This window comes from Megascapheus bottae, chromosome 2 (genome assembly GCF_031878675.1).
Source record: "Megascapheus bottae isolate mThoBot1 chromosome 2, mThoBot2.hap1, whole genome shotgun sequence".
Lineage (NCBI taxonomy): Eukaryota > Metazoa > Chordata > Mammalia > Rodentia > Geomyidae > Megascapheus > Megascapheus bottae.
The window spans coordinates 19,561,575-19,575,993 of record NC_143510.1 but is presented as its reverse complement, the minus strand read 5'-3'; the positions used below and the strand labels follow the sequence as shown (position 1 = coordinate 19,575,993).

General features: G+C 33.0%; 1 protein-coding gene across 11 annotated transcripts in view; it reads left to right on the top strand.

The window, feature by feature from the left end:
* Positions 1–14,419, top strand: part of Tbc1d5 (TBC1 domain family member 5) — a 429,644-nt gene that overhangs the window by 139,398 nt on the left and 275,827 nt on the right. For 8 of the 11 annotated variants that reach the window (XM_090321903.1, XM_090321894.1, XM_090321885.1 and 5 more), the window contains one exon: positions 12,172–12,303. The exons of 2 other annotated variants lie outside the window; for them this stretch is intronic. In XM_090321903.1, the coding sequence (XP_090178029.1) occupies positions 12,207–12,303 (97 nt within the window). In that variant the 5' untranslated portion in view covers positions 12,172–12,206. Of the gene's footprint in view, positions 1–12,171; positions 12,304–14,419 lie in introns of those variants that run through there. One more of the 11 variants, XM_090321949.1, reaches the window with a different exon arrangement.

The window sequence follows — 14,419 nt, the reverse complement described above, 5'->3', positions numbered from 1 at the left end:
CACTGTACCACTAGGCCAAACTCCCAGTCCCCAGTTAAATTAATCTTAACCACTGCTTTATGATATACTCTTAACATGAGCCTTGATTCTTTTATACTTATGTAAGATTAGGCTTTTAAACTTGATAGTATATATGGCAATATTCTTTAGTTTCTTAGATATTTCAGGAAATTTTAACTTCTAAAATGGAAGCAAAATGACTATGATAGTTATGAATTGGTTTATGTAAGAGCTAACTCAAGTTACAGGTCCAAACAAGAAATTAGTTACATTTCTGTGTAAATGGATTGGCTTGACTCAGTGCAGATCACTGGCTGAGTAAAATGCTAAGACTTCAGGTTAATATTTGTTTTTGTTTTTTTTTCCCCTGAGTTTACTCGGAAAAGGGAGAATTTTCCAGCCAAAAATAATGGGTTTCTACTTTAGATATGGTAGAGTAGTGCTGATGGTCCTAGAACCTATTACTCTACCAGTAAATAGAGTTTTTGAGCCCTCCTATCTCATTCGGGATTCTGAGCAAGACCTAGAGCAGTAGAGGCCTGTTCAAATACTATTGATTGTCCCTAAGAGAATGCTCTAATGTTGATTCTGACCTTGTTTCACTTTCTGTAAAACAGTTGTTATATGTTGATCTTTATTATCCTGTTTCTAAGTTTTTTGTTGATCAGTAGAATCCTTGTTGTGTGGCCAATTGAGATTCTGTGACTTTTATCTGATACCAGCCTAACAAACCACAATCATATCATCTATTACTATATACTATTCCAATCTGATTTTCCCCAATATAAATGGTTCCCAATCATTTATAACATGAAATTCAACTCCCTAAGATGTCCTAAATTCAAGCCATGCTTGACCCTATTACACTTTTTTCTTTCTCTTCCTTGATATGAGCTGACCATACAAATTTTCTGTTGTAAGCAAAAATGTATCTTACATGTTAGTTCTTCTGTACATCCACATTTACTTTTCTGGAAACATTCTGGGCTTTATACCACTCAGATATCTGTTCAAATTAGCTCAACACAAAAATCTTTGTCTACAGTTTATATAATCCACTGTCAAATCTTGTTAGTTCTACTCTCAAAATCAAAACCAGAATTGGGCCTTTCCCTCCTTGTAGTCACTCAGATTTCAATCTGTGCTATTTTATTTTAGGGACCCATTGTACTTGTTCCAAAAACACCCTCCTCTGTCAGTACATTTTCTCTTCAATCGTTTTTAGATCTTGGCTCAATCCTTGCTTTGTCCATAAGGTCATCCATGACTGCAATCCTAAGTATAGCATTTCCTTCTACTCCTTATCTTCTTTCTTGGCTTTCTTTTCCTTATTTATTTATCCCTATTTAATATATTAAAAACTTCTACTTTAGTTCAATACAATTTATATCTTTGTAAAAAGTGAGGCCATAAATTAGTAGCTTCTGACTTTCTTCTACATTGGCTGGTTCATCTGTGCCATTGTGGCAAACGGAGTGAGACCATTATGATTGGATCAGCTTTTAAACACCAGGCTAGAATGGATATAAGGATATCAAATTGGGAAGCTATTGAAAGTGTTCAGATGAGAAATTGAAGTAGAACTAAATATTAGGAGCGGAGATGTTCCACAGAAAAGCAAAAGCTTGAATAACTTTTTAGAATTTTTGAACACATAGGCGAACTACGTTTGTTGTAGCCCCCACCCCATCTTTTATAAATTACATGTTCATTGTAATCCCCATTGCATCCCCAGTTCCTTTGTTGAATAGCTAATCTCTAATATAATGACATTTAGAGATGAGAACTTTGGGAAATTATGAGGATACAAGAGTCTCACTGTCATTAATGGTATTAGTGTCCTTAGAGAAGATGGTTGAAAGTAATGTTCCTTTTTATAAAGATGGACATTTGTAAATAAGAAAACAGAATTTACTCAAATTTTGAACTTTGATTTCCACACCGTTAAACTTGTGAGAAACTATAATTTCAGGCACCTACTCAATAGTATCTTGTTTTGTTACATTCAACTGTTCAAAACAATAAAATTCTTCTAAAAGAAGAATTTATATTAATGTTGACACAAAGACATCAAACTTAGACTTATTAAAACTACTCAATAATTTGTTTTTTTTTTTGTAGGGATGTTTAGAGGGGATACAGTTAAATTCATCAGATAGTAGGTGCATTACTTCTCACACATTGGTACCCCTTCTCATGTTTTTGTCCTGTTTTCCTTCCCCAACCCACTCCCAATCATCTTGTTTCCCTCCTTCCCTTTCCTATTTCAAACAAACAAATAAGCATATATACAGTATGCTAAACAACAATTGTTTAACACAGTTTATCAGGCTCAACTGTTTCTTGGTGCCTTCCGTTTCATAGCACCAATGACAAGCAGTTAGGAATATTCAAGCTTAGCCCATCAGTATCATGAATCATATTTTTACTTGCATTGGGCAGTTTTTTTATTAATTTACTAATAGATATTTTTATGTTATAGCTTCGTATTATGAGAATTACAACAGAATGATAAACTATATTTTATTCCCTCAAGGAATGCATTATGTGGCTTTTTTTGAAAACCTGATACCCTAAACAAAAAACAGATTTAAGAGAAGCTATACTACAATGAATTCTTAATAAAACAATCATTTGCTATACATGATTTGCTAAGCATTAGTCATATGCTTTTAATAGGGGAATTTTTAGTTCTATAACTACACAAAGTAGTTTTCTTTAAAATGAAGTCTTTTTTTTAAAAAGATTGATTAAATAATAAATTTATGACCACATATTATGAGAAATTTTTACTTCATATAAATAGAGGGTAACCATATCAATAATAACTACTGTAGCACAATATGCACTTGGAGTAGAGCATAGTAGTGCCTACACAAACTTTGGATTTTATTTACGGAACTTCAAAACTAAACCAACAATTTAAAAATCCACAAAGGCATGTTTCTGCAGCTTTAGTGGCATATCACAGTGGAGAAAACAATGTGGAGTATGATGGAGTAAATTTATTTCTCATGCTAGTTCATGAAGGAAAAGTAGAGTGTTGGAATTACAGTGAGAAATTACATAAGGAAGCTCTTTTTTAAAAAGCATTTTGAAAAAATTTGCTTTTTAATTAAGTGATCATTATACAAAGGAGCTGCTGTTTAACAAAGCAGTTTATGACTACAGTGCATCTTGGTAGAAAGCCCCTTTCAGGAGGAAAAGCAGTCTAAAAAAGTGATGGGAGGAAAATGTTGGGTATCTGCATGGTTCTCTTAATCCAATATTGCTTTTGTGGCCCACTTAACATTCTCAGGGCCATTGCATCTGGGCCTTGGAACAATCTTGGAAAAGCCTTACATGGTCAAAAGTGAGCATTTCCCCAGCCTGGGGCAATTGCCACAATTGCCTGATTTGAAGTCTTTGTTTTGACTACATGACTTAACTCAGTTGTACATGGCACCACTGTTCAGTGCTGATTAAAATCTGATCTTGTTGTTTGAGGTCTCTGGCCCTTTATTCTCTTTCATCTGCTAAGTCTTTACTGAGAGAAGGCGTCAATGATTTTATATGCAAGTGATTTTGGCTAGTGAGGACTAGGTAGATTATCAATGTTTTAGCTTGATGGCCCTCTTTCAATAACATCTGTGGTATTGGAGTAAATTGTGGAAAGTGAATCTATAACAACTGGGATTTAAATTATTCATAGTTTTTGCTATTAGATAACTGCCTTCAAAGACCCAGTATGATTACGTATAAATTAAGAACAATGAGCAGATTCTGATAAAATCTGATTTAACTTTATTAGTCCCTTTATTTGAGTTAGTCTTAAGTCATCTGAGATGGTTTTGCTATTAATTAGATTTGTGATAATGACTAAGTGACTTGTCTTTTAAGTCTTTTTCCTTGTTTGTGTATAGAACTCTACCTTAGAGTTGTTGTGATGTTTAGATAAATTACTATACAAAGTAATTTAAATAATGTTTTCTGGTAAATGCTAAGGTGTTTGTGTCTCCTCCTAAGACTGATGAAATCATGGTAATTAACTGCAAGGAGCTCTTGGTTAGGCAGTTTGATTCTTCATCTTTTCTTATTTTTTAGGTTTTTTATTTAATTATTTTTGCCTTTTAGCAGTATAGTTTATACGTACAATGTATCTTCATCTGTGTTATCACTTCAGTTCAACATCTTCATCCCCCTTCAGCCCATGTCTTTCTTCCCTACATTTGTCAATTCTATGGTATATACAGTGATGTACAATGGAATTCTCTTCCTTCCCTACATTTGTCAATTCTATGGTATATAAAATGAATTTTTGCCTGTGTTCTTCCCCTTTACTGCCCCTCCTTTATTCTCCTATCCCTCTCTCCTTGGCCCCATCCTTCCCCTATGTTTTTTTTTTTTTGTTTTGTTTTTGGCTCCATACCTCCACTTCCAGCTATTTATTTGGTAGTTAATTGGAGGTAAGACTCTTCTAGACTTAACTGTCCAGGCTGGCTTTGAATCTCAGATCTCAGCTTCCTATGTAGCCATCAGTACATACCTATTTTTTTTGTTTCCATTTCCCTCCCCCTTTTTTAAAGATTTTATTAACATTGATTTTCATATCATATTTCAAATGTCATGTTTAACAAACAAATATTCAAGAAGGGATTCTCTATATACAATCACTGAGTGCCTAGCTATTTTGACTCTCTTCATGTTCAGTTTTCTTATGACTGTGGAAATTGACTACTGAAAGGCCAAATATAATTTTTTATTTTCTAATATAAAGTTTTTAACCCATCCTGTGAACCTCTTAGATACTCTATGTAGTTTTCTTTGTTTAGGAATCAGGTATTTTAATATTGGGATGGATGTCTTACTCCAAATATTCTAACAGCATAAAAATGATTCCTCTTGATTATTGTTCTTATTTATTAAGCAGCAATTGATAGTATACTTTTATAGTTGGTATAGGATAGAGTTTCAGAGCTTTACCAATGGATGATATTTAATATTAAATGACATGTATTAAGACAAATGCTTTTATATATAATTTATATGACATTGTAAATGCACTTATCTTGTGAGAATCAAGCCCCCTGTGGTCAAATGAAGTATTCTGGAAAGGTTTGGAGTAAATAAATAATAAAACTACTTTGATATGCTATCTCACAATATTAAATATTAATACTTTCAAATGATTGATTTTTAACTCTTAATTAATCTACTTGTAGTCCAATATAACCCTTGTGCATTAAATATTGGCAGAATTTAAAAATGGAACTTTAATCTTCCTTTTTCTTTTAATCTTTTTCTTTCTTTCTTTTTAATTAAAACTTGAGAGAACATTATCATTTACAATCAGCAAATTGTTTCTTGCTACCAACCTTGCTCAATAGAAAATATTTTTCCCTTTTTTATACAGTGTTCAAATATTTAACCTCTTAATTGTGAAAATAGAAATATCAAAAAGCTTGCTTTTGTGGCGCTTGCTTTTGTGGCCTGCATGTAATATATCTGATTTAATGCCATCAATAGTATGTATGTAACATGCATGCATAATTGAACCCTAGAAGTAGTTTATATATAATAGTTGTATGTTTTTATTATATCATTTCAGTGTTTGACTTAATAAATTTGCCATTAGTCAAGAATTTAAATGAATAAAGTACCTTTTTTTTTTAACATGGGCTTTCTTTTTTCCCCTTTTTTATTTTAAATATTTGCTGGTCCTTGGACTTGAATTCCAGACTCGGGGGTGGTCCCTGACCTATTTGTTTTTAAGATTAGTGCTCTATGACTTTAGCCAAAGGTACCACTTCTGAGTAGCTTGCTAGAGATAAGAGTCTCATGGATTTTCTTACTTAGGCTGGCTTTGAATTGCAATCCTCAGACCTCAGACTCATGAGTAACTTGGATTCCAGTCATGAAACACAGGTGCCTAGCTTAAAGATTCTTATCTTTTTGTTTGTTGTAGGGCTTGAACTCAGGACTCAGGCCCAGTTCCTGAGCTCTTTTTCTCAAAGCTAATGTTCTACTACTTTGTGCCACAACTTCATTTCCTATATGAGCTTTCTTGAATGATTTTTTTTAAGAATGACACTATTCAGAATGCTATTTGAAACAATGAAAGAATGAATAGAAACCAACACAAATATAGCTTCATGTTTAAGGTAAATAGTTTTTCTAGAGATATTACTAACCTATTATTTTATTTGTACAGTACTGATACTTAGAAATTTTTAATAATAGATAGCTCTGTTATGTGAAAAATAGTTTTGAAAATGTGTAAAATAGACTTTAAAACAGTCTTCTAACTTTTTTCCTAATTATTCAAACTTGTCTTTCTTTCACACAGATCAATTGTTTTTCCCTTAAAATACCTTTCAACTCAGGGCTTGTTAGGCCCGTGCTCTACTGATGGAGAGCTTTAGTTATTTTTGATACAAAATTGTTAGGTCTGGGGCCGGGAGTTTGGCCTAGTGGTAGAGTGCTTGCCTAGCATGCACAATGACCCAGGTTCGATTCCTTGGTACCCCACATACATAGCAAAAAGCCGAAAGTGGTGCTGAGGCTCAAGTGGTAGAGTGCTAGCCTTGAGAAAGTCCAAGGACAGTGCTCAGGCCTTGAGCTCATGCCCAGGACTGGCAAAAAAAAAAAAAAAAAGAAAAAAAAGAAAAAGAAAATTGTTAGGTCTGTCCTAGCCTCATACATAATTCCCACATGTTGAATTTATAGGCCTGTATCACCATAACCAGCTTTTACTGGTTAAGATGAAGTCACACTATTTTGCCCAGGCTGGCATCTAAGTGGATCCTCCCAATCTCTGCCTCTCAAGTAGCTACTATTACAGGCATATACATCTAGGTAGGCTCAGGCAACTAAGACTTAATGCTATAAGAAGTAGGCTTTTTTTTTTTCCCAGTCCTGGGGCATATGTATATATATATGGAGAAGCTTTACTATACCACCTCTTTCTGTACAGTCACAATAAGAACACAGCTTGTTTTTTTTTTTTTTAATGTTCCTTTTTTGGTTCTTTGTTTTTGAAATTGAATTTTGGACTGCTGACCTTGACTCACACCAGACACACACACACACACACACACACACACACACACACACACACACACACACACACACGCATGCATGCGTGCACATGATATTCTTGCTTACAAGAGAGTTTGATGCCAGTTGCTTGGCCTGGACATTGTCATTGGGCTTTCTCAGGGCTAGTGCTCTACCACTTGAGCTATAGCACTGTATCTGGCCTTTTCTGTATATGTAGTCCCTCAGAATTTAATCCAGCATTTTTACATGCTAGGCAAGCACTCTACCACTAGGCCACACTCCCAGCCCCCAAACTTTAATTTTTAAAGTATTTTTATTTGTGAAGCCAATAACAGTGAAAGTTTATTATATTAAAATTAAGGTAATTAGAGTGAAAATATGGTTTAGGTTATTAAAGAAATAGGTAGCATTTAACTTGAAATAGATGTTAAATTTTTTTCCATAATTTGAGACATATAACAGTGTTACATTAACATAATCTTACATTAAAATAATTTCTTGTGGATCAAATCCAATTTCAAAATCAGTTTTTATATTCTTTGCAGTTTTGAAAAATTTAGATTATTTGCCAATAGTGTAAGTAAGGAGATTTTACACCAAACCCAAATTATTAATTTGTCTCCCGAAGCTGAATTAGAACAAAAGAGGTTGCAATATCCTCTTTCACTACTTGTTTCCCATTGGTTCTTTTTACTGAGAGTTCTATGTAGTTTAAAGGAAGATTGATTTTATGGAGGATTGGATCTGGGCAGTATTTTCAAATTCTGGCTATGATACTTAGTAATTGTATAACTTGATTAATGAGTTTTCTTTTTAGTGAAATGAAAGTGATGAAGGTAGAGTATCAAGTTATATAGGATAAAATGATGAGTGTACATGAACGTGGCTTGTATCGTATCTTCATTCTTAAATGTTAACTGCTATTAGTAAGGTCTTTGCTGTAATATAATTATATATTTGAGTTTGATGATCCTTACTGGTCTGTGAAAGACTTTGTTTTAAAGACTGAATTTTTTAGGCATAGTTTATAGGATTCTGTTTCAAGCTTTAACTGATCATCTATATTTTACTGTCCCCTCCTAAGTTTTTATTCTTGGAATATCTTCTAGGCATTCTTAGTGATTTACAGGTATTAAAAGCAATTTTCTGACAGATACCTTAGATTTATGTTTTTCTGAGTTAAGAAGTTCTTTTTCTTTTTTCTTCTGTTGTGTTCATAATAGAAGTTTTCTATTTACCTTTTCTTGTGTTAGCTACAATTTCATGGTATTGGTGATTGGAAACTACTTATTAATGGATAAGCAAGGATGTTGGATGATTTTGATAAAACATTAAAAATAAAAATATACATGAATGAGGATTTTAGAAAACAAATGAGGTAAATAAGCTGTTTGTATTGAGAAAATCAGGCCTTTTTTACTCTTGACTATCTCTGAAAAAGTTTTCCTCCATAAGTGAAGACTGTATTCTATTAAACAAACAAACAAACAAAAACTACTAATCCCCAAGGGCTCTAAATCATATTATAGAGCATTTGCCCTAGTCAGGTCCTGAACTGAATTTTCAGTATTTACCCCCACCTGCCCCCACCACATAAAAAAAGTAAATGAAAAAAATTAGGTACTATTTTCGTTGACTTTGCTCTCCCCACTTAAACTTCTCATTTCGTTTGTGCTTTGTCTGTGCTTGAAACTTAATTGATTTTGTTATTTATGTATGTTGGATGGAAATGGATGAATCTGGTTTATTTTTTTGTCACGGTTTTTATTAAAGAATGTTATTCATGGGCTGGGAATGTGGTTTAGTGATGAGTGCTTGCCTAGCATGCATGAAATCCTGGGTTTGATTTCTCAGTATCACATACACAGAAAAAGCAGAAGTGGCCCTGTGCCTCAAGTGGTAAAGTTCTAGCTTTAAGGGAAAAAAAGAAAAAGTATTTCATATGTATTAACAGAAAATTTCTAAGTAGTTAGTATGGTAACTTCTCAATTCTATGAAAAAAGTACAATAAAATTGAATGTAGTAGAGGAAAAGTTTATTTTGGCACACAGTTTTCAGAAGTGATAGTCTTTGGCTGTTTGGCTCCATCGATTTTGAACCTAGCAGAACATCATGGCAGGGAGCATATGGTGGCACAAAGCTGCTATATGAAGGTGGCCAGTATGCAGAGAGAATGTTGAGATCCTAGCACACTGTTCAATGAAATAACATTTCCATCTATCTATCATCAGTCAAGAACCAAACCTACAGCACATGAACTTTTTGGAACATGTAAGATGTAAACTGTAACAGTTACCTTACCTTTGAGGTGCAAAATAATTTTTAAAACATTTAATTTATAATATTTGAATATGAGAACAGTCAGAATAAGAATTAAGGAGGAAAAACTTAATATGATAAAGTACAAGTGGCTCTTCCTATTATTTATTCTTGAAACCATAAAACCAGAAACGAATACCATATTAGAGATACAGCTTTATTCTGATTTATAAAAAAGAAAAACTTTTCTCAGAAAAAATCATATAAAATGACACAAAAATGTATGCATATTATGCAAAATATCCTTAATATTTAAAGCATGCTGAAAAATCAAGACAACAAATTCCAGTCATAAAAGACAATTAAAATTGTTAGAAAAATCTCACTATCAAGCCAGAGTAAGATAAGATTAGATTCACTTTGGTTCCATAATATCATAGCAATCCATCGTTAATGAAGGCCTTGGGAAATGACTTATTTTTGTTTATTGTGTATATTTATATACATATATATTTCAAGAATATAATTTGTAAAAGCATCATAAGTTTTTATTATTAAATACGTGTCTTAGTCATTGGTGTGTTAAAAACATTTAAGGTTGTTGTTCAAGATCACAGCCTTGTCCAACATAAGAGCATCATAATTTTTTACTAATAAAAATCAGTTTTATAAATTGTGATAATTGTGTATGCAGTACCAGAGATTTTTTTTTTCCTCCAGAGCCGGGCACCAAACTCAGGGCCTTGCATTTGCCAGGCAAGAGCTCTTCCGCTGAGCTAAATCCCCAACCCTAGTATTAGAGATTTTTTAAAAATATTTTTTATTGTAATTAATAAAAGGGTTACATGATATTTGCCAGATAGAAGGTGCATTAATTCACATACATTGATACCCTTTCACATGTCTTGGTCCCCATTACCTTCCCCCCAACCCCCCCTTCTTGGTTTTCCCCCTTCCCTATCCAATTTCAAATAACCAAATACAAATATATCCAATATATCAGATAACAAAGTGAGATACTGTAACAATATGAGATAACCAAGGGACAGCAAAAGAGATGAGAGATAACATAGTACATTAAGGACAGCAATCATTCATTATATGGCTTTTGTTTCAATATCCTGGAGGTCCTTTCAATTAGCTTCATACTATATGGCCTTATGTATCTAGGTTTTGCTCTATTGCAAATCTTTGCTAGGAGAGCCCAAGGTTTCTACTGATTATGACAAATGAGGGAAACCATTGAGCCTATGATTTTTAGTCTGGCTTACTTCACTTAATATAATTTTTTTCTAAGTCTTTCCATTTCCTAACAAATGGGTCAATGTTGTTTTTTCTGACAGCAGCATAGAATTCCACTGTGTACAAATACCACATCTTGTTGATCCACTCATCAACTGAGGGACATCTAGGTTGGTTCCATATCTTTGCTATGGTGAATAATGCTCTGCAATGAACATTGTTGTGCTAGTGGATTTAGTATGCCCTTGTTTCTGGATGGTTGGGTAAATGCCAAGTAGCCAAAAAAATAGAATGGAAGAAAGATAGCCTCTTCAACAAGTTGTGCTGGCAGAACTGGTTAAGCCCCTGCAGAAAACTAAAGTTGGATCCTTCTTTGTCACCCTGCAGTAGAATTAACTCCAAATGGATCAAAGACCTCGAGGTAAAAGCTGACACACTGAAAACTTTACAAGAAGGAATAGGAGATACACAAGCCCGCCTTGGCACAGGTGGAAACTTTCTTAATAAGGACCAAGAATCACAACAAATCAGAGAAAGGCTGGATAAGTGGGACTGCATTAAACTGAAGAGCTTTTGTATGGTAAAGGACATAGCTAGTAAATTAATTAGGAAGCCTCTAGAATGGGAGAAGATCTTCACTACCCATACAACAGACAAAGGCCTCATATCTAAAATATATGAACAGCTCAAAAAATTGAATCACTCCAAAACTAACCTCGAAAGTAACAACCATCCCATTAAAATATGGGCCAAAGCCTTAAAGAGAGTCTTCTCTGAAGAAGAAACAAAAATGGCCTATAGACACATGAAGAAATGCTCAACATCTCTGGTCATAAAAGAAATGCAAATCAAAACAACGCTAAGATTCTACCTCACTCCAGTTAGAATGGCCAGGATCAAGAAAATTAATAACAACAGATGCTGGAGGGGATGTGGCCAGAAGGAATCACTGCTACACTGTTGGTGGGAGTGCAAACTCGTTCAACCACTATGGAAAGCAGTATGGCAGTGCCTCAAAAGGCTAAACATAGAGCTCCCCTATGACCCAGTATTAGAGATTTTATGACAGATTTTTTTGTGCTGAGAAGTAAAATATCCAGGATAGTTTAATGTAGATCATATAATCAGTATGTTTAGCATTAGGCTCCAGCATATTGAAAACATGCACTTCAGATGTCCCTAACAAGATTACAGAGATATATATAATACAGTGAAATGTTAACAACGGTATTTCTACATAATACAGTTATAGCTAATTTTAATTTCTTCCGTTATTTCTGTTTTGAAAGTTGCTACTGTGAATGTTGGTTATATGGGTAATAAAATAAAAGGTACTATAAATCTTCTTAACTTTCAGTTCATCTTTTTGTGCAAAATTTACTGATAATAAATGTAATTTAACATAAAAATAAATGTTATAAATGAAGTTTCGATTTTGAAAGAATTCCTTTAAATGGAAATTTTTTGCCACCTTTTTGCTCTTTTGCATAAGCTTACCCCAAGGTGCAGTAACAGACCCTGGAGCCTGTGGGAAATGTGTTAATGTCTGTAATGCTCATTTAATCATTTTATCTTTTGGGTTTACAGTAAAAGGAAAATTTATCATTTTTTCCTGTATCTTTTCATCTACAGGCAGTCACTTTTGGTGACACTGACCAGTTTCCACAATGTACCATTCCTTATCTGAAACTAGACATCCTCTTCAGTCAGAAGAACAAGAAGTAGGCATTGATCCATTATCCAGTTATTTGAATAAATCTAACGGTGAGTTTAGTATGCAGATGTTTTTTGCATATACTAGGAAACATAATAGATGGACGCCCATTATTTACCTCTGCCCACTTTATGGGTTTGATTCTTTCTGTGTAGTTGAACAGAGCAACTCTAAGAACATTAACCTGATTATGTATAGAGTATTCTTGACACTAATCAGTATCACAGAAATACAGCTCTGAGTTTCAGAATTGTATTGGCATTAGCCAAATGTTTAATAGATTGTTACCTTTTAAAAAGTCAAGCAAGACTTAAGACTAAAAATGTTAAGATGCAAAGTATACTGTATGACATAAGTTTCAAGAAGTTTTAAACATTTGGTATTGATTTCTCAGGGATGTTTTCATTATTTCTGTAACAAATTCAGATTTTTCCATGATAAAAAATTTGACTCCTTCCTCCTTTGCCTTCATTTTTCCTCTTTTTCTTTTCTTTATTTCTTTTTCCTTCTTCCCTCATTTTCCCTTGTAATTAAGACTACTGTTTACATAAAAGTATATTAAATTGTAGTTTCTGTTGTATTTTTAGCAAATGTGCATGTGTCAGAACTCTGCATTTTTTCTCAGTACTTTCTGATATTTATAATATATTTATGATATACTCTCTTAGAAGGAGGCAATGTTAGGGAATTATTGAGGCTTTATATTACTGAGTAATTATATGTTTGATAAAGTTCATTGACTCAGGGAACTTGTAATTTTTCATTCATAAAATTTATGTCTAAAGTGTAAGTTCTAATTTAAGACAAATTTTATGCAATTGTATGCTTCAAATAAATTATTTGGTTTTTATATTGAGGTTAGGGTTTTCCATTAATTCATGATTTGAGAATTAAAATTGACTCCTAAAATCGCATTTAAAATAGTGTACTCCATACCTATACTATACCATTAAATTTTGATATGATTTCAGTTCCTTTACAGTACCCTACAAATTTATTTCTAATTTTTTATTTTATTGTTGAAGTGGTATATAGAGCAGTTAGTTACATTCATCAGGTAATGGGCACATTTCTTCTTGATCATTGTTACCCCTTCCCATGTTTTTCTCCTACTTTCTTTCCCCCACTCCCTCCCCACTCAACTTGTTTTTCTTTACCGTTCCTTTTTCAAATAAACAAATGCTATTTTACTTTACTTTTTACAGATTGTATGTGTATGTGTATACATCTTTCTTTACCTTCTATACCAGAGGTTCTATTGATATTGTAATGCAAGTAGAATTTGGCATTTAAAGTATAATGTGGCACATAAAGTTGTTTTGTGAGTTTTTTTTTTCCCTGTAAGAATGGACTTCTTTTTAAGGTCTTGATAATAAGAAAACAGTGACAATTTCAATTTCTGTATTTTAATACCTCTGTAGAAATCCTGAAAGTTTTCTTTTAATGTAATGTCTATAAGAAGTACTTACAATTAAATAAGTCTTAACATGTTGTAAGCACTTCTATAATAGGTTTTTAATATGAATATATATTTGTTACAAACATATAAAATAATTTGAACAACCTTTTTCATATTTCTTGTTTCTTTTTTTATTTGAGAATATAGTTTTCTTTTAGGTTTTAACTGTATTTTTTATCTATTTAATTCAGCACTAAGGTTTCATTTTAACATGGTTCAAAGCTAGTTTAAATTAATTTTATCTTTTATTGTTTGGCAGGATCAATAGTTACCTTTTTAAAAAAGGATTTTCGTTTATATCTTAGTGTAACATTTCTGTGACATACTAAGTTATTAGGACTGAATTGATGTTTAAAAGTGCCATTAATTCATTTACCCCAAATGTTCATTAACAATGTAAATGTATGCTGATGCTCTATGAGACAAGGAAGTGACTAATGACTCTTCCAACTAACAACACTTAAAATGAATAGAAACTTTAGATAGCTAATCTTGAAGTAATCAAGACCCTCATTCAGCTTGGCATCTCTGTATGCTCTAAAACAGCTGTCAACTGTTAAAAATATATACAAAACACAGATATGCACACGCACATGTAGAAAGAAAGATATGTAAATATCCTGTTCTTCAGGCTGTAGAGGTTACCAACCACAGTGGGATTTGTGCATTGTATATGTAAATACTAAAGTATCTATTTCATCTTCTCA